Source organism: Oryctolagus cuniculus, chromosome 19 (assembly GCF_964237555.1).
Source record: "Oryctolagus cuniculus chromosome 19, mOryCun1.1, whole genome shotgun sequence".
NCBI lineage: Eukaryota > Metazoa > Chordata > Mammalia > Lagomorpha > Leporidae > Oryctolagus > Oryctolagus cuniculus.
This window is the reverse complement of record NC_091450.1, coordinates 18,381,941-18,401,342: the sequence shown is the minus strand read 5'-3', so window position 1 is coordinate 18,401,342 and position 19,402 is coordinate 18,381,941. Positions and strand designations below refer to the sequence as shown.

The window sequence follows — 19,402 nt, the reverse complement described above, 5'->3', positions numbered from 1 at the left end:
TACAATCATTACTTCTAATCATTACTGTCTGATTGCCAGGACCGGATGTCTATTCTTATTAGTCCAATAAGAAAGGAGTTACTGAACAGCTATTAGAGAATTTTATAGAAAAACAAACTGCAGAAAGAACGCCTGCACTTGTGCAAGGGAACAGGCTATTCAGCTGGAAGCTTTGTTTCTTCTTCTCCAGTTTTTTTGTTCTATAGCCGCAGGGTCTTTGTGTGCACATGTGTCTGCCCCTTTGACTCTTTTCTCTGTTAACACATGGCTTCTCCGTTCCCCTGCATTTTGGCTGGTGTATAGCTTTGGTCTGCCACACAGATACCTTCGGCCCTACCTTAAATGAACCATCCACTAATCCATTTAGTCTGTTAAGTCAAATATTTGAGGCAGAATCTGATGAGTACAACTGGGGACAGGCCAATCACATGTGGTCAGAGATGACTTCACCAGATACGAACATGGTTACTGGGGCTCTAGGCAGGAAGAAAGGCAGATTCTCTTGGAAGAAGGAGAGGGAGGCAATGAATAATAAATACAATACACTAACAATGCTAGCCTTCACGGTAGAATTAGAAATAAGTTCATAGTTATTTCATTTCCCAATAATTTTTCCTCCTTAAAAAACATTAGTTAATTTAAAATTGAAATCCTCATCAAATAGGATTTCAGTTGTTCACATATTACTTAGGATTGTATAAATGTATGATAAGAAGAGATAAAGAAAGGCAAATGGATAGGTAACAGGAATCTGGATAATGGCTACCTGGGGCTGGGAGTAGGGCAAAGAGAGCAGATTAGGAAAAGGGTATAAGGAGGCTTCAAACATGCTATTAAGTTCTATTTCTTAAACTAAGTGATACATAATGCTTATTTGCATATTTTAAAGGGGAACTACATATACATTGCATAAATTCTTTTGCATTTTTTGCTTTTAGAAAAAGTCTAACTGGAAGATGTATTTTGAAGAATCTTAAAATGTTTGGGACCACATTACTAAATGGGAGAGTAGTGGATGAGTTTTAATATGCTTTCAAAACAGGGAAGGTACACAGCACAGCAGAAGAATGATGCTAAACTGTAGTTCCCCAAGAGTGTTCCTGGGCCTGCACTACTGTGAACTTGTCAGAAATAGAAACTCCCAGCCTCATCCAAATCCAGAACTCTGGGGTACGGCCCATAAATCTGTGTTATAACAAGCCCTCCAGGGACTATGATGCATGTTCAAGTTTCAGAACCTCTTAGCTAGAAGGAGGGCGTCTTTCTCTTACTGGAGGTCTCAGAGAATGAAAATATCTGGCCACTCACCTAGTAAATCAGAAACTGAAGGATAGAGTTCTAAATCCCAGGGCAAGGAAGCTCTCATGACCATGTTTATGATTTACAGTGTGTAAAATGATGTTACTAACATTTTTTTTGCAATGAAAGGTCAAAAAAATCTGGTATGAGTAGCCCTCTTTCTCCCTCTTAACTGACCTACAAGAAAAGACAAAGTTTAGCCAGCAGCCTGAACAGTGAACCTATATGGTTCAGAACAAATGATGCTCATAATTTCATTTATTTGCATTAGGATTTGAAAGTCCAATTCATTCACTCATCCCTCTATACCCATCCATTATCTCCATTCAACAAGTATTTACTAAGCATCTGCTATGTTTCAGAAGTTATAGAATTTAGGATTCAGTGGGACAGAGAGTCATGAATTAAATAAATGAACATTTAATGTGGTAAATGTGACCAAAGCTATGAAGGAAATGTATAAGAGCATTGGTATATAAAAGGGGTATCACTGATGGGAAAGTAAGGGGGTCATTTATGTGGAGACCTGAGGGATGACAACCCATGGAAGAAGCTGTGATGGAATACTTCTCTCAAATGGAAAACCCTGTGTAAAGGTCCCGAAGCAGGAAGTAACTTACAGATATGAGAAAATGAAAACAGGCCAGTTATGAATGTAGGTATTGGCTAGGGACCACTTCTTCCAAAGGACCATAATATAGGAAATACTCTAACACAGATTTCCCCCAAGACAGATTTGGACAGACACCATCACAGTGTATTCCTGTAAATCTCCTTTTTCTATGTTCTATGGCTAGAGTACCCACTTCTGAGACAAATTTTATTTTTTAATAATTTTTTAAGATTTATTTATGGCCGGCGCCATGGCTCAATAGGCTAATCCTCCGCCTGTGGTGCTGGCACACTGGGTTCTAGTCCCGGTCAGGATGCCGGATTCTGTCCTGGTTGCCCCTCTTCCAGGCCAGCTCTCTGCTGTGGCCTGGGAGTGCAGAGGAGGATGGCCCAAGTCCTTGGGCCCTGTACCTGCATGGGCGACCAGGGAAAGCACCTGGCTCCTGGCTTTGGATCAGCGCAGTGTGCCAGCCGCAGCACGCCCGCTACAGTGGCCATTGGAGGGTGAACCAATGAAAAAGGAAGACCTTTCTCTCTGTCTCTCTCTCTCACTGTCCACTCTGCTTGTCAAAAAAAGACTTATTTATCCAATAGGCAGAGTTATAGAGAGAGAGGGGAAGAGATAAGAGAGAGACAGAGAGACAGAGAGACAGAGAGAGAGAGAGAGAGAAAGGAGCTTCTATCTGTTGGTTCACTCCCCAAATGGCCACAGTGGATGGAGCTGGGTCAATCTGAAGCCAAGAGCCAGGAGCTTCATCTGGGTCTCCCACAGGGGTACAAGGGCCCAAAGATTTGGGCCATCTTCCACCGTCTTCCCAGTCACATTCGCAAGGAGCTGGATCTGAAGTGGAGCAGCCAGGACATGTATAGGTGCCAGTATGGTAGGCTGGCATGGCAGATGACAGCTTTTACCTGCTACACCACAGCACCCGCCCCAGATAAATTCTATATTGATGTATCATATATCAGAGTACAGTTTAGGTTTTGCCACCCTGTGAACCAATATTTTTGTTAGGAGTGACTTTGCCTACTCTGTTATGATCTATTTTATGTTGACTTCATACTTAAGGTCTTTTTCTTTTTTAAAAAAGCTTTTATTTAATGAATGCCAAATTTCATAGGTACAACTTTAAGAATACAGTGGTTCTTCCCCCATACGCACTCTTCCACTCCCACTCCCGTCCCTCTTCCTACTCCCTCTCCCACCCCATTCTTCATTAAAATTCATTTTCAATTAACTTTATATACAGAAGACCAACTCTATACTAAGTAAAGATTTCGACAGTTTGTATCCACACAGACATACAACATATAAAGTACTGTTTGAGAACAAGTTTTGCAACTCTGCCTTTCAAATAAATAAGTAAACCTTTTAAAAAAATACATATATTCCTAAAGGTCAATTCACCCTTGGGAAAAAAATGACAGTCAAAATTTACTGAGTTCTCTTCTAAGCTTTTTACATGCTCTAGGAGAAAAGGAACATTAAGTCACTTGCCCAAGGCTAGTTACTCAGCAAGTCAGTACTATAATCCAAGTCACTCTCCAGCAAAAATTTCCAAACAGGGATGGTAATTTAAAATAATCTAGTTATTTAATTGTCAAATAATCCTATAAGGGAAATAGTATTATTATCCTCTTCATTTTACAGATATAAAAACTGAAGGTCATGGAAATAAAGTGGGTTACCCAAGACCAAACTTATAGGAGTGTCTGGCTCCAGGACACTTTAAACCAATGCACACCTTACAGTGTCGTAATATACAGCAGATGGAAGTAGAGCCACAGGAAAAGATGCATGCTGCCACCCTTGCCTTTGGGAAGAAACAATAAAACAATAACATTTTAAGAGGCACTGGACTGCAGAGGTTAAGTGTTGAGCTCTGGAGTTTAGCTGTAGGTAGTTCCCTATGTTACCACTTGCTACTTAGATAACCTTGGCCAAGTTGTTCATAGCTTTTGTATTTTGAATTCTTTTGGTGGGGGAATGAATGAGTTAAAACCTGCAAAACACTTAGAGTAACATCTGGCATTCAAGTACTTAATAAATGTTGGGTAATAATACTAATTAATCAAACCTCTCCACAGGTTCAGTGTTATAGATGGTCTTCAAATGGAGGACAATTTCTTAGCATTTAATACCATTTCATGTCAGGGCAAAAGGGCCATGGACTTTGATCCCTTGGAACATGAAAGCAGAATACTGGAAGAAAGATAAATATCTTCTCTGGTAAACTGACTAATGCCTTCTGAGAATTATAGAGTGAGCATAAGCTATGTACACTATCCTAATTGACATGATGAAGGAGAATCTCTTTTGCAAACATTGTTTTTTTTTTTTTTTTCCTCTGCTCCTTTAGGGACAGTTTTAATTCCAGGAACCACTCAGCTGACCCAGAAAGACATCCTCTACAGATTACAATCTTCCAAAGCAAAATGCATTATTACCAATGACATTTTAGCCCCAGCAGTAGATGCTGTTGCTCCTAAGTGTGAAGATCTGCGCTGCAAGCTAATTGTGTCTCAGAACTCCAGAGAGGGGTGGGGGAACCTCAAGGAGATGATGAAGTGAGTCCTTATAATTGTTGTAGAACTGCTTCCCCAAAAGAAAGACAATGACGAAAAATATTTAACCCTGTTGTGATCAGAAAATGCAAACCAAAACAATAGGCAAGGGGAATAATTGGTAATGATTGCTGCTAACAGGCTAAGCTCTTAGGCAGGAAAAGGTTCGGAGTGTTTTTTGCTTCTCTGTTTGCTTTTTAGGGTGGGATCCCCAGAAGGCACTCCATGAGGTGGCGATTAGTGTAGGAGAAGTTAATTAAGGAGGTTTCTTGGGATAAACACCCATAAAGGAAGAGGAATGTCGAGGCATTGGGCAGAGGAAGAAATTTATTTGCAACATATTCCCTACAAGGTCCTCAGTCAAACAACAAAATCCTCTGTAGTTTGACTAGCTCCTCAAAGCTGATCCTAGTTAAAACAAGAGGTCTTGGCCTTTAATAATCCTAATGATCAGTAACCGAATGTGGGTTGTTCCTAGAAAGAGGTATGACCTTGGAAGAGACAGCTTTCCTCAGCCAAGCCAGTCTCTGAAGAGGGCTCCCGGTCCCTGGCAGGGAAGAAGTCCATTCTTGTGGAGGATCTAGAGATGCATCACAGCACCAAGCCCCGAGCTACTATCATCTCCCAGGGAAACTGATCACAATTAGTCCTTCCTTGAAGATTACACCATTCCATTGCGACAACAACACTTCTGTTAGGTTGTAAGAGGAACACTTAATGTTAATGGGTGCAGTTATAAAACTAAATTACACTGATGTTCAAGTCCTGCCATGGGTTGCTTCTAGGGTCACTTGGAACTCTTTGCCAGATACTGGTTATAATTTAATATTAGGCTGGCAGTAAATTCCCTCTTTAAAATGAGCTTACCTTTACTCAAGGATTTAGGCGCATGATTGTAACTATGGTCTTTAAAACAGCTAACATTGAACTATGGTCTTTAAGACAGCTAACATTGACCGAGTTCTTACCTAAGTTAAGTATTGTTCTGTTCTAATAAAAATAACATTACAATTGCAGTAACAGCTAACATTTACATGGCCCTGGTTATGTTCTAGAAACTGTTTCAGGCACTTCAGATATAGGAGCATTAGCTCATTTAAATTTCACAGTGACCTAGGAGGTAGGTACTGTACTTACACAGATGAATAAGGTCAAATGCTAACATGGCAGAGCTGGGTTTCAAAGTCAGACAATCTAGCTTCTGGTCCCACACTCCTAACTACTATATTTATTGTCGCTTATAGTAAGAGATCAGTAACCTAACCCTGCCTTAGGTTTTTAGGGCAACCATATCAGTGATGGAAGTGACAGATGTGCAGGTATAAGTGCTATTTTTTTAAGGGAAGATAATTATAGAACCCTGACTTGTATCACAGTTTTTTTTTAAATCACATTTGAAAGTGGAGAGGAAGAGGAAATTCCTCATTTATATTTATGATTATAAAATTATAGAATCCTCAATCTGCTGGGAGTATGATAAAATTCAATTTTAAAAATGCTTCAATCTCTTAACACAGTAAAAGTCCATGAAATCAGCCATAATAAGTGGAATTTTGATGGTAAAGTTTAGTTTGATTTTAGAAAGCACCTAAAATATGAAAACAGAGATGAATTTACCTTAGAATTCAACCTAAGTCACTGATTCACAAGTCAAAGATGTCCAAGCAGATGGTTTCTCAAATCCCTTCAATGATAACAACCTAGGAAGCTGTGTTTAATGTGCAGAATGACTGTAGTTTTCCTTCGCAGACATGCCAGTGACAACCACACCTGTGTGAAGACAAAACATAATGAGATGATGTCCATTTACTTCACCAGTGGAACAACTGGACCTCCTAAAATGATTGGACACACCCATAGCAGTTTCGGTTTAGGATTATCCGTAAATGGAAGGTATTTCCACAGAACTACAGCTTGAAGTGTCAAAACTGCAAAGATGATAATTCATGTACTGGTCTTTTAAATTTGTTTTCCTATATATTTAACATTTTTACAGATTTAATACATTTATACAAACAATTACGTTAAATTCCTACAACTAACAAATTCATACATCGGACTCTTTGTTTTTCCAGGTTCTGGCTGGATTTGACACCATCAGATGTGATGTGGAATACCTCAGACACAGGCTGGGCAAAGTCTGCATGGAGTAGTGTTTTTTCTCCGTGGATTCAGGGAGCATGCATCTTTGCACACTATTTGCCCCGTTTTGAGCCAATTTCCATCTTGCAAGTAAGGCAGCACACAGGAGGTCAATATTTAGAAATCCATTAGCAGTGTTACTAATAGGATCAGTGAATAAAGTAACTTGCAGTGAACAGAGTAGACAATATGACTTAAGATATTTCACATCCAGAAAGTAAGTCTGAAAAGATATACCCAGAAAAGGTGTGAATGCATTTACAGTAAATAAGCAATGTTTACATTGTGCCAAACACTAATTTAATACTTATTAAAGCTGTGGTAAGAGCAAGAGATTATTTCTTCTGAATTGCAGACACTCTCCAAGTTTCCTGTCACAGTCTTCTGTTCAGCACCAACTGCATATCGAATGCTTATACAGAGTGATATGACGAGGTAAGAAATGTGGGTAAATAAGTGTTTAGTGGGGGAGAAGACTTTTCCACCCTAAAAACAGCTCTAGACTAAGTAGGCACAGGATTTAGCAATCTTGTCCTCCCCCCTCCTCCTCCTGTCTTATGTTCTGTTTATAATTACTGTGTTTAAGGAGGTTCCCCCAGATAAGGATAGGAAAGGGAGGGTTCAGCCAGGTCTCTAGTTGGGTTCAGTGTTATGGGTAAGGTGTTGACCTTTTGGATGGTGGCTGTACCTGAGCTGAGAAGGTACAGAAACTTATCCCAGTAAGTAGAAAAGAGATACATGTCTTTTAATCTACTGCTTATTCCATTTGAAAGGACAGATTGATAACCTGAAGAGAAAAAACAATGGCTTTCCTGTACTCAAAACTCTCAGTCCTTCTATTCTCCAGATGGGAGAGATTTTTTTTTTCCTCCACACTGACCAATTCTCCAAAATCAGCTGGGTGTTCCACACAACTCTAAATCCACAACCTATATTTAGCATCAGATCCCACATGTTTAGGGATCAGTCCCATAAAACTGCCCCCACTTCAGATCCCAACTGCAAGTCCAGACAGTCGTCTGCACTTCTGATTAACCGGTCAGAAACTGAAGGTCCCCAGAACCTCTCCCTGGCTTCAGTAATTTGCTATGATGGCTCACAGACCTCAGGGAAACACTTAATTTACTGGCTTATTAAAAGGATATGATAAGGATACAGATGAACAATCAAATGAGGTGGTACACAGGGTAAGGTCCACCAGGATCCTAAGTGCAAGAAATTCTATCTCTATGGAGTTAGGGTGCACCACTATCCTGGGAACTGGAGCTCTCTGAACCTCATACTTCAGGTATGGATTGATTATTAACTCAATCTCCAACTCTTCGCCCTTCCTTGAAGAATTGTGGGGGTGGGGTGAGGCTGAAAGTTTCAAGCTCTTGATCAATGCTTCATCTTTCTGGTGGACATCCTCTATCCTAAAGCTACCCCCGAGGAGCCCATTAACCAAAAGATGCCTCGTTAGAACAAAATATGCATCTGTTGCCCAAGAAATTGCAAGGAATTTGTCAGGAATTGGGTCAAAGATGAACTATTAGAACAGAAGATGCTCTCAGCACCGCTACCACTTAAGAAATTACTACAGCAGGATTTTCACGATCTCTGTGCTAGGAACTCAGGATAAGGACACAATACATAGTTTTTGATATATATCACAATACTACAGGTAAATATTTTACATTTTATTATATTTTGAAAAGGAAATAATTCACATGCCATAAAATTGTGGCAAAAAAAAAATTACCTAAATGAAAGATCTATGCGAGTGAGATCCCAGTGGAATGAACAGGTCATCAAAGAAGGAGGTACCTTTCTCTGAAGGGAGGAGAGAGCTTCCACTTTGACTATGACCTTGTCTAAATATGATCAGAGTCGGCGAACTCAAAAGGCCTCCATAGCCTTGGCATTGTGTATATGTGTTAAAATATTGCATTATAACTCATAAAATATACAATATGCTAATAACAAAATTTAATCTCTCTCTATATATATTTATATCTTTCTCCAAACCTTGTCCCCATTTCTGTCCTCCTCCTTTATAGACACAACCTATTTCCAGTTTGTTATCAACCTGCCCTGAAAATGCATAAGCTAATATGCCTATGTTCTCCCCCTCTATATTATGGACATCAATGGTAGCATAATAAACATCCACTTTTGCATCTTGCTGTCTTCCCCTAACAATACATCCTAAAATTATGCTGTCCAATATGGTAGTCATTAGCTACATGTAATTAAATTTAAATTAAATTAAATTAAGGATTAAGCTGCTCAGTTATACTAACCATGTTTTAGGTGCTCAATATTCATATAGGGCTAGTGGATACTGTAGAGGATATTCCAGATAATAGAACACTTGCAACATTGTAGAAAGTTCAATTGAACAGCATTGTCCAGAGCTTCTTCATTCCTTTTTTTAAATAGTTGTATAAGTATTCCATTATAGAACTATTTCACCATCAGTTTAAATGACAAGTGAAACTTTCATGCTATTTTTTTTAACTTTTATTTAATGAATATAAATTTCCAAAGTACAGCTTATGGATTACAATGGCTTTTTCTCCCCCATAACTTCCCTCCCACCCGCAACCCTCCCCTTTCCCACTCCCTCTCCCCATCCATTAACATCAAGATTCATTTTCAATTCTCTTTATATACAGAAGATCAATTTAGCATATATTAAGTAAAGCTTTCAAGAGTTTGCACCCACACAGAAACACAAAGTGTAAAATAATGTTTGAGTACTAGTTATATCATTAGATCACAATGTACAGCACATTAAGGACAGAGATCCTACATGGGGAGTAGATAGACAGTGACTCCCTTTGTTGATTTAACAATTGGCACTCTTGTTTACGAGTCAGTAATCACCCTAGGCTCTTGTTATGAGTTGCCAAGGCTATGGAGGCCTTTCGAGTTTGCCGACTCTGATCATATTTAGACAAGGTCATAGTCAAAGTGGAAGCTCTCTCCTCCCTTCAGAGAAAGGTACCTCCTTCTTTGATGACCTGTTCTTTCCACTGGGATCTCACTTGCATAGATCTTTCATTTAGGTAATTTTTTTTTTTTTTTTTGCCACAGTGTCTTGGCTTTCCATGCCTGAAATATTCTCATGGGCTTTTCAGCCGGATCCGCATGCCTTAAGGGCTGATTCTGAGGCCAAAGTGCTGTTTAGGACATCTGCCATTCTATGAGTCTGCTGTGTATCCTGCTTCCCATGTTGGATCATTCTCTCCCTTTTTTATAACTATCAGTTAGTATTTGCAAACACTAGTCTTGTTTATGGGATCCCTTTAACTCTTAGTCCTATCATTATGATCAATTGTGGACAGAAATTGATCACTTGGACTAGTGAGATGGCATTGGTACATGCCACCTTGATGGGATTGAATTGGAATCCCCTGGCATATTTCTAACTCTACCATTTGGGGCAAGTCCAATTAAGCATGTCCCAAATTGTACATCTCTTCTCTCTCTTATTCCCACTCTTATATTTAACAGGAAACACTTTTCAGTTAAGTTTCAACACTTCAGAATAATTGTGTATTAATTACAGAGTTCAATCAATAGTATTAAGTAGAACAAAAAAATACTAAAAGGGATAATGTATTAAGTTGTTCATCAACAGTCAGGGCAAGGGCTGATCAAGTCACTGTTTCTCATAGTGTCCATTTCACTTCACCAGGTTTCCTTTTTGGTGCTCGGTTAGTTGTCACCGATCAGGGAGAACCTATGATATTTGTCCCTTTGGGACTGGCTTATTTCACTCAGTGTGATGTTTTCCAGATTCCTCCATTTTGTTGCAAATGACCAGATTTCATTGTTTTTGGTTTTATTTTACTGCTGTATAGTATTCTATAGAGTACATATCCCATAATTTCTTTATCCAGAATACTGTTGATGGGCATTTAGGTTGATTCCAGGTCTTAGCTATTGTGAATTGTGCTGCAATAAGCATTAAGGTGCAGACCACTTTTTTGTTTGCCAATTTAATTTCCTTTGGGTAAATTCCAAGGAGTGGGATGGCTGGGTTGTATGGTAGGGTTACATTCAGGTTTCTGAGGAAGCTCCAGACTGACTTCCATAGTGGCTTAACCAGTTTGCATTCCCACAAACAGTGGGTTAGTGTCCCTTTTCCCCACATCCTCGCAGGCATCTGTTGTTGGTAGATTTCTGTATGTGAGCCATTCTAACCAGGGTGAGGTGAAACCTCATTGTGGTTTTGATTTGCATTTCCCTGATGGCTAGTGATCTTGAACATTTTTTCATGTGTCTGTTGGCCATTTGGATTTCCTCTTTTGAAAAATGTCTATGGCCAGTGCCATGACTCAATAGGCTAACCCTCAACCTGCGGTGCCAGCACACCAGGTTCTAGTCCCGGTCGGGTCACCAGATGTTATCCTGGTTGCCCCTCTTCCAGGCCAGCTCTCTGCTATGGCCCGGGAGTGCTGTGGAGGATGGCCCAAGTCCTTAGACCCTGCACCCGCATGGGAGACCAGGAGAAGCACCTGGCTCCTGGCTTCGGATCAGCGCGATGTGCCAGCCGCAGCACGCTGGCCGAGGTGGCCATTGGAGGGTGAACCAACGGTAAAAAGGAAGACCTTTCTCTCTGTCTCTCTCTCACAATCCACTCTGCCTGTCAAAAAAAATGTCGATTAAGGTCCTTGGCCCATCTCTTAAGTGGGTTGTTTGTTTTTTTGTTGTGGAGTTTCTTGATCTCTTTGTAGATTCTGGTTATCAACCCTTTATCAGTTGCATAGTTTGCAAATATATTTTCCCATTCTGTCGGTTGTGTCTTCACTTTCCTAACTATTTCTTTTGCAGTACAGAAACTTCTCAATTTGATGCAATCCCAATAGTTAACTTTGGCTTTGACTTCCTGTGCCACCAGGGTCTTTTCCAAGAAGTCTTTGCCTGTGCCTATATCTTGCAGGGTTTCTCCAATGCTCTCTAATAATTTGATGGTGTCACGTCGTAGATTTAGGTTTTTACTCCATGTTGAGTGGATTTTTGTGTAAGCTGTATGGTAGGGGTCTTGCTTCATGCTTCTGCACATGGAAATTCAGTTTTCCCAGCACCATTTATTGAATAGACTGTCCTTGCTCCAGGAATTGGTTTTAAATCCTTGATCAAATATAAGATGGCTGTAGATGTTTGGGTTGATTTCTGGTGTTTCTATTCTGTTCTATTGGTCTATCCATCTGTTTCTGTACCAGTACCATGCTGTTTTGATTACCACTGCCCTGTAGTATGTCCTGAAATCTGGTATTGTGATGCCTCCGGCTTTGTTTTTGTTGTACAAGATTGCTTTAGCTCTTCAAGGTCTCCTGTGTCTCCATATGAATTTCAGAACCATTTTTTCCAGAGCTGAGAAGAATGTCTTTGGTATTTTGATTGGTATCGCATTGAATCTATAAATTGCTTTTGGGAGAATGGACATTTTGATGATATTGATTCTTCCAATCCATGAGCATGGAAGATTTTTCCATTTTTTGGTATCCTCTTCTATTTCTTTCTTTAAGATTTTGTAATTCTGATTGTAGAGATCTTTAACGTCCTTGGTTAAGTTTACTCCAAGGTTTTTGATTGTTTTAGTGGCTATTGTGAATGGGATTGATCTTAGCAGTTCTTTCTCAGCCGTGGCATTGCCTGTGTATACAAAGGCTGTTGATTTTTGTGCATTGATTTTATATCCTGCTACTTTGCCAAACTCTTCTATGAGTTCCAATAGTCTCTTAGTAGAGTTCTTAGGATCCCCTAAATAAAGAATCATATCATCTGCAAAAAGGGATAGTTTGACTTCTTCCTTCCCAATTTGTATCCCTTTAATTTATTTTTCTTGCCTGATGGCTCTGGCTAAAACTTACAGAACTATATTGAATAGCAGTGGTGAGAGTGGGCATCCCTGTCTGGTACCAGATCTCAGTGGAAATGCTTCCAACTTTTCCCCATTCAATAGGATGCTGGCCATGGGTTTTTCATAAATTGCTTTGATTATATTGAGGAATGTTCCTTCTATACCCAATTTGCTTAGAGTTTTCATCATGAAAGAGTGTTGAATTTTATCGAATGCTTTCTCTGCATTTATTGAGATAATCATATGGGTTTTCTTCTGCAGTTTGTTAATGTTGTGTATCACATTGATTGATTTGCAGACATTGAACCATCCCTGCATACCAGGGATAAATCCCACTTGGTCTGGGTGGATGATTTTTTTGATGTATTGTTGTATTCTATTGGCAAGAATTTTATTGAGGATTTTTGCGTGTATGTTCATCAGGGATGTTGGTCTGTAATTTTCTTTCAATGCTGCATCTTTCTCCGGCTTAGGGATTAAGGTGATGCTGGCTTCATAGAAAGAATTTGAGAGTATTCCCTCTTTTTTGATTGCTCTGAATATTTTGAGAAGAATTGGAATGAGTTCTTCTTTAAATGTCTGGTAGAATTCAGTAGTGAATCCATCTGTTCCTGGGGTTTCTTTGTTGGGAGGGCCTTTATTACTGTTTCAATTTCTTTCTCAGTTATGGGTCTATTTAGGTTTTCTATGTCTTCCTGGTTCAATTTAGGTAGATTGCATGTGTCCAGGAATCTATCCATTTCTGATAGATTTCCCTGTTTGCTGGCATACAACTCTTTGTAGTAATTTGTGATGACTCTTTATTTCTGTAGTGTCTGTTACATTTCCTTTTTCATCTCTGATTTTATTGATTTTGGGTCTTTTCTTTTTTTAGTTAGTTGAGCCAATGGTGTGTCAATTTTATTCATTTTTTCAAAAAACCAGCTCTTCGTTTGGCTGATTTTTTTGTAATTTTTTTTTATTCAATCCTGTTGATTTCTTCTCCTACTAGATTTGGGTCTGGTTTGCTGCAGTTTTTCTGGATCCTTGAGATGCATTGAAAGCTCATTTATTTGGTGCCTTTCCCATTTCTTGATGTTGGCACCTATTGCTATAAACTTTCCTCTCAACATTGCTTTTGCCGTATCCCATAAGTTTTGATATGTTGTGTTGTTATCCTCATTTACTTCCAGAAAGTTTTTGATTTCTCTTTTGATTCTTCTATGACCCAGTGTTCATTCAGGAGCATGTTGTTCAGTCTCCATGTGTTTGCATACTCTGTAGGGATTCCTGTGTTGCTAATTTCCAACTTCATTCCACTGTGGTCTGAGAAGCTGCATGGTATGATTCTAATTCTTTTGAATTTGCTGAGACTTGCTTTATGGCCTAGTATGTGGTCAATCCTAGAGAAGGTTCCATGCACTGTTGAGAAGAATGTAAATTCTTTAAATGTAGGATTGAAAGTTCTGTAGATATCTGTTAGATCCATTTAGGCAATTGTGTTGATTAAATCTGCTGTTTCCTTGTTGATCTTCTGTCCGGTTGATCTGTCTATTTCTGAGAGTGGAGTATTGAAGTCCCCCAGTACTATTGTATTGGAATCTAAGTCTCCCTTTAAGTACTTAACATATCTTTTAAATAAACCTGTGCCCTTTAATTAGGTGCATATACATTTATAATAGTTACATCTTCCTGTTGAATTGAACCCTTAATCATTATATAGTGCCCCTCTTTGTCTCTCTTAACAGTTTTTGTGTTAAAGTTTATTTTGTCTGATATTAATATAGCTACATCTGCTTTTTTTTTTTTTTTTTGGTTTCTGTTGGCATTGATTATCTTTTTCCAACCTTTCACTTTCAGTCTGCATGCATCTTTGTTGGAAAGATGTGTTTCTTGTAGGCAGCAAATAGATGGGTTTTGTTCCTTAATCCATTCAGGCAGTCTGTGTCTTTTAGTTGGGGAGTTGAGGCTATCAACATTCAATGTGACTATTGATAAGTAGTAACTTTGCCCGGCCATTTTCCCAAAGATATTTTTTAGTATATGCTTTGAGCTTCCTATGATCTTTTACTGGGAGGTTTTCTTCCTTTACCTTCTTTCGTATTGATGGTTGTGTTTCTGTGTTTCTGTGTGTAGCACATCTTTAAGCATTTTTTTGCAGGGCTGGATGAGTGGTGACAAATTCTTTCAATTTCTGTTTGCTATGAAAGGTCTTTATTTCACCTTCATTCACAAATGAGAGCTTTGCAGGACATAATATTCTGGGCTGGCAGTTTTTCTCTCTTAGTATCTGGGCTGTATTTCACCATTCCCTCCTAGCCTGTAGGGTTTCTGATGAGAAGTCTGCTGTGAGTCTAATTGGAGATCCTCTGAGAGTAATCTGACGTTTCTCTCTTGCACATTTTAGGATCTTTTCTTTATGTTTCACTGTGGTGAGTTTAATTACAACGTGTTGTGGTGAGGATCTCTTTTGGTCATGTTTATTAGGGGTTCTATGAGCTTCCTGTACTAGGATGTCTCTGTCCTTCTCCAGACCCGGGAAATTTCTGCTAGTATCTCACTTAAAAGGCCTTCTAATCCTTTCTCTCTCTTCATGCCTTCAGGAACTCCTAGAACCCGAATGTTGGGTTTTTTAATAGTATCCTGTAGATTCCCGACAATATTTTTTAGATTTCTAATTCCTCTTCTTTTCTTTGGTTTGACTGTATACTTTCCTGTTCTCTGTCTTCTAAGTCTGATATTCTCTCTTCTGCTTCACTCATTCTGTTTTTAAGGCTCTCTAATGTGTTTGTCATTTGATCTATTGAATTCTTCATTTCATTATGATTTCTCTTCACTATCACCATTTCATGTTCTACTAGTTTTTTCATTTCATTTTGATTCCTCCTTAATATTTCATTTTCGCAAGAGAGATTTTCTATCCTGTCCAGTAAGGATTTCTGTAGTTCAAGAATTCGTTTTTTGAGAATTTCTTAATGTTCTTATCAATTTTTTGAGATCCGTTTCTTGCATTTCTTCTATCTCATCTTCATAATCTTGAATTGGGGTGTCTTGTTCATTTGGGGGAGTCAGTGTCTTCCTTGTTCTTGTTTCCTCAGTTTCTGTGTTTGTTGCTTGGCATTGTGGAGATATTCTTTGGTGTCTTCACTGTAGTGGTTTTTCTGATTATACTATGATTCTAGATTAAGTGGACTATCTGCTTTTGATGGATCCTTAGAGGCTGTGATGGGTGTGGCCAGAGAGCTCTGGTTCTTCAGGGTTAAGGGTGTGTAAAAGGTGACTCACCCAGGTTGTTCTCTCTCTCTCTCTCTTTTTTTAACTCAGAAGGGAAGTAATTCCGCACACCTGAGCGGAATTGAGGGTAGTCAGTGTATGAAATCTGGCCCCTGTGGGTATATGTCTATTCTGCCCCAAGGACCACACAAAGGGTCTATGCAGACCTCAGTGTGATCTCAAATTTCTCTGCAGTCTCCCACTGGGTTGCCAAGGTTACCGAGTTTGTATACTCTGTGAATTCTCTCCCACACCCTCAGATTTTCACAGTCTCAGTTCATTAGCTCCACACCTTCAGTAGGTCCTAACCTCCTGTTATTTCTCCCCACCAGAGTCAGGTTTTTCTGCTTGGCTAATGGCGGGCGCCACTTTATGTATGTCCAAAATGGCGCCTGCTCTTTGTCTTGCTTGCCAAGGTTTGTGGAGAGAGGGGCTCGTGTCCATGCTGGTCCCTTTTATTTATTTATTTTTTTCTCTCCTCTAGTTAGCCTGGTGACCTTTCCCCAGTGGGGCTTCAAGCCTCGTTCCCTCTAGGCTCTTTCTGCCATTTCCCCATCAATGTCTTGGGCTACTGAGGTTTTGCCTCACCTCCCCTTCCAGTGCTGGTGTGTAGACTCCACGGCTGGGCTCCCAAGCCGTGGGCATCCTTGTTCTCCCCGTAGGCCCTCCGTGTCACATCCACTAGATCCGGAAGAGTTTCCTCTGCAATTTTTTTTCCCAAGCCTTTCCTTGAAACTCTGAATTTGGAAGGCTGATGTGAGGATGGAGATCGCAGAGCATTCGGTGGTGTGGAAGGAGTTCCAGGGGTGTGCTTTGTGACTGGCAGAAATCCAGGACCCCAGAGCAGCTCAGAGGTCCCCAAAAGGACAGCAAAGTCACTGGGGACACTGGATCACCAACGTACAGTTTTCCCGGCCAATACACCAATGTTATATATTCCTGTTAGGCCGTCACAAAGCACACTGAACACCGGAGTAAAGGAAGGTTTTTTTGGAAAAAATGCAACAGACCGGAGGGGAGGGATGAAGAAGGATGAGAGAGAGAGTATAAGAAAGAAAGAGACAGAGGAGAGGAGCTAGTGAGAAGATAGAGCAGAGAGAAGAGAGATGAGAGGAGGAGAGGTGAGCAGACAAGAGTTTTTTTCATGCTAATTTAAAATGTTACTGGAGTACCTTCCCTAAGGATGGTATAGCTTTTCTTTGCAACAAACCCCTCTCACCCCTGAACAAAAAACAAAAGAGTATGAGAAAAACCTGGTTATCTGGGTTTCAGTTTACAATGTTAGAATAGTCTGTTCACTTTTCATAGCAAAAGGGTGACAGGAAAGAGCTAAAATACATTTCATATTGAAGTTCATTAGAAATAACCCTAATTTCCACTTCTCTCCATTTTCCTTCCTAATCCTAATTTGTTATTTGGTCTCTGAAAAGTTACACATTCAAAAGTTTAAAGCACTGTGTGAGTGCCGGGGAACCAATCAACCCTGAAGTGACTGAACAATGGAGAAAGCAGACTGGCCTGGATATCTATGAAGGATATGGACAGACGGAAACGGTATCTGACCTCATCCTAAAAGCAGGGCTGGTTTCAGTATACTCAGATGAATAAAAACTTTATGATTGTTTGAGAGATAGGGAAGAAGTACAGAGGTTAGAAAACAAGAAAATTAAGAAAAAAAAAAGGCTTGAGGAAAGCTAGTTGCAAAAAAGTTCTATAAACAGTTATTTAAATAGTCATTCACTGAAGAAAAAACACTATTAACTGATCAGGGTTAGGGGAGTGATTCACTCCCCAAATGCCCACAATAGGACCAGGCTGCAGCCAAGAATCAGGAATCTAATCTGGTTCTCCAATCTGGGTGGCAGAGACCCAAGTACTTGGGCCATCAGCTGCTACATCCTAGGGTACACATGAGTACAAGCTGGATTAGAAGAAGAGGTAGGCAGAACTTGAACCAGGCACTCCAGTGTGGTATGTGGGCGCCCCAAGCAATGCTCCAAATGCACATCTCCTACAATATTTTTTGAATAAAAAATACTGGATCTGTGTAGTGGGTTAAGCTGCCATCTGTGTATGGGTGCTAGTTCATGTCTCAGCTGTTCCAATTCCGATCCAGCTCCCTGCTAATGCACCTAGGACAGCAGCAGAAGATGGCTCAAATGACAACTACATGGAAGACCTGGAATAAGCTCCTGGCTCCTGACTTTGGCCTGGCCCATCCCTGGCTGTTGTGGCCATCTGGGGAACGAACCAGCTGATGGAAGATTTCTGTCTCTGTCTGTCTCACAACAGACTTTTAAATAAACACTGCCTTTCAAATAAAATAAATAAATCTTAAAAAAAAATACTGGATCTGCAGAAGGAGAGGTTGTCTTATTGTTGATTGTTAGTCAAGGCTGCCTCAAATGGAAACACTGGCTGAGTTGCTTGATATCTGAAATATTGAGAGCTTGAAATAGAGGAGCTTGGAAGACTCCAAACAAAATAATGACAAAAAAATTACTTTGATTTGATCAGTAAACATGGTACATATTAATCAAAATATCACACTGTGCCACATAAATATGTACAATCATTAAGTGTAATTAAAATTTTAATGTTTAATGAGAAATGTTAAGTAACCTGAGTTGATCATCACCCATTGAATATACGTATTGAATTATCACACTGCATCCAAAAAATATGTACACTTAAAATAATAATTTAAAACAAAGTAAATATTAAGAGTTGCTAGATGATTCCTTGGAAAACATATTATTATTATTATTTTTTTTTTGGACAGGCAGAGTGGACATTGAGAGAGAGAGACAGACAGAAAGGTCTTCCTTTTCCATTGGTTCACCCCGCAATGGCAACTGCGGCTGGTGTGCTGCAGCCGGCACACCATGCTGATCTGAAGCCAGGAGCCAGGTGCTTCTCCTGGTCTCCCATGCGGGTGTAGGGCCCAAGGACTTGGGCCATCCTCCACTGCACTCCCGGGCCACAGCAGAGAGCTGGACTGGAAGAAGAGCCAACTGGGACAGAATCTGGCGCCCCGACCGGGACTAGAACCCGGAGTACAGGCACCTCAGGTGGAGGATTAGCCTATTGAGCCACAGCACCGGCCAGGAAAACATTCTAAAAATAGTTCTTGGGGCTGGTGCTGTGGCATAGTGAGTAAAGATGCCACCTGTTACTGGATCTGTATAGCAGGCTAAGCTGCCATCTGCAACACTGGCATCCCATATGGGCACAGTTCAAGTCCTGGCTCCACTTCTGATCCAGTTCCCTGCTAATGGCCTGGGAAAGGCAGTGAAAGATGGCCTAAAGCGTTTGGGCCCCTGCCACCCATGTGGGAGACCTGGATGAAGCTTCTAGCTCCTGGCTTTGGCCTGGCTTAGCCCTGGCCCTTGTGGCCATCTGGGGAGTGAACCAGCAGATGGAAGACCTCTCTGTCTCTCTTTCTATTAAGTCTTTCAAATAAATAAATAAATCTTTAAAAAAGAGTTTATTTAAGAGATCATAGAAATAACAATAAAAAGAAAGTCTAGAATAAATTAATGAAATAAGAACAAAAGTAATTATTTCGTGGGAGAAGAAAAGGTAAGATGGAGTAGATAAGGGAATATTTGAAAGAATTTCACCATGTGTTTTTTTTTTTTAAGATTTGTTTAGTTGAAAGTCAGAGTTACACAGAGA

At 39.9% G+C, this 19,402-nt stretch overlaps 1 protein-coding gene across 1 annotated transcript in view; it reads left to right on the top strand.

Moving 5' to 3' along the window:
* ACSM3 (acyl-CoA synthetase medium chain family member 3) overlaps positions 1–19,402 on the top strand; it is a 39,543-nt gene that overhangs the window by 7,083 nt on the left and 13,058 nt on the right. The window contains exons 4-8 of the mRNA XM_002711809.5: positions 4,272–4,479; positions 6,226–6,369; positions 6,552–6,708; positions 6,974–7,053; positions 17,155–17,278. Coding sequence (XP_002711855.1) covers positions 4,272–4,479; positions 6,226–6,369; positions 6,552–6,708; positions 6,974–7,053; positions 17,155–17,278 — 713 coding nt within the window. The remainder of the gene's footprint in view (positions 1–4,271; positions 4,480–6,225; positions 6,370–6,551; positions 6,709–6,973; positions 7,054–17,154; positions 17,279–19,402) is intronic.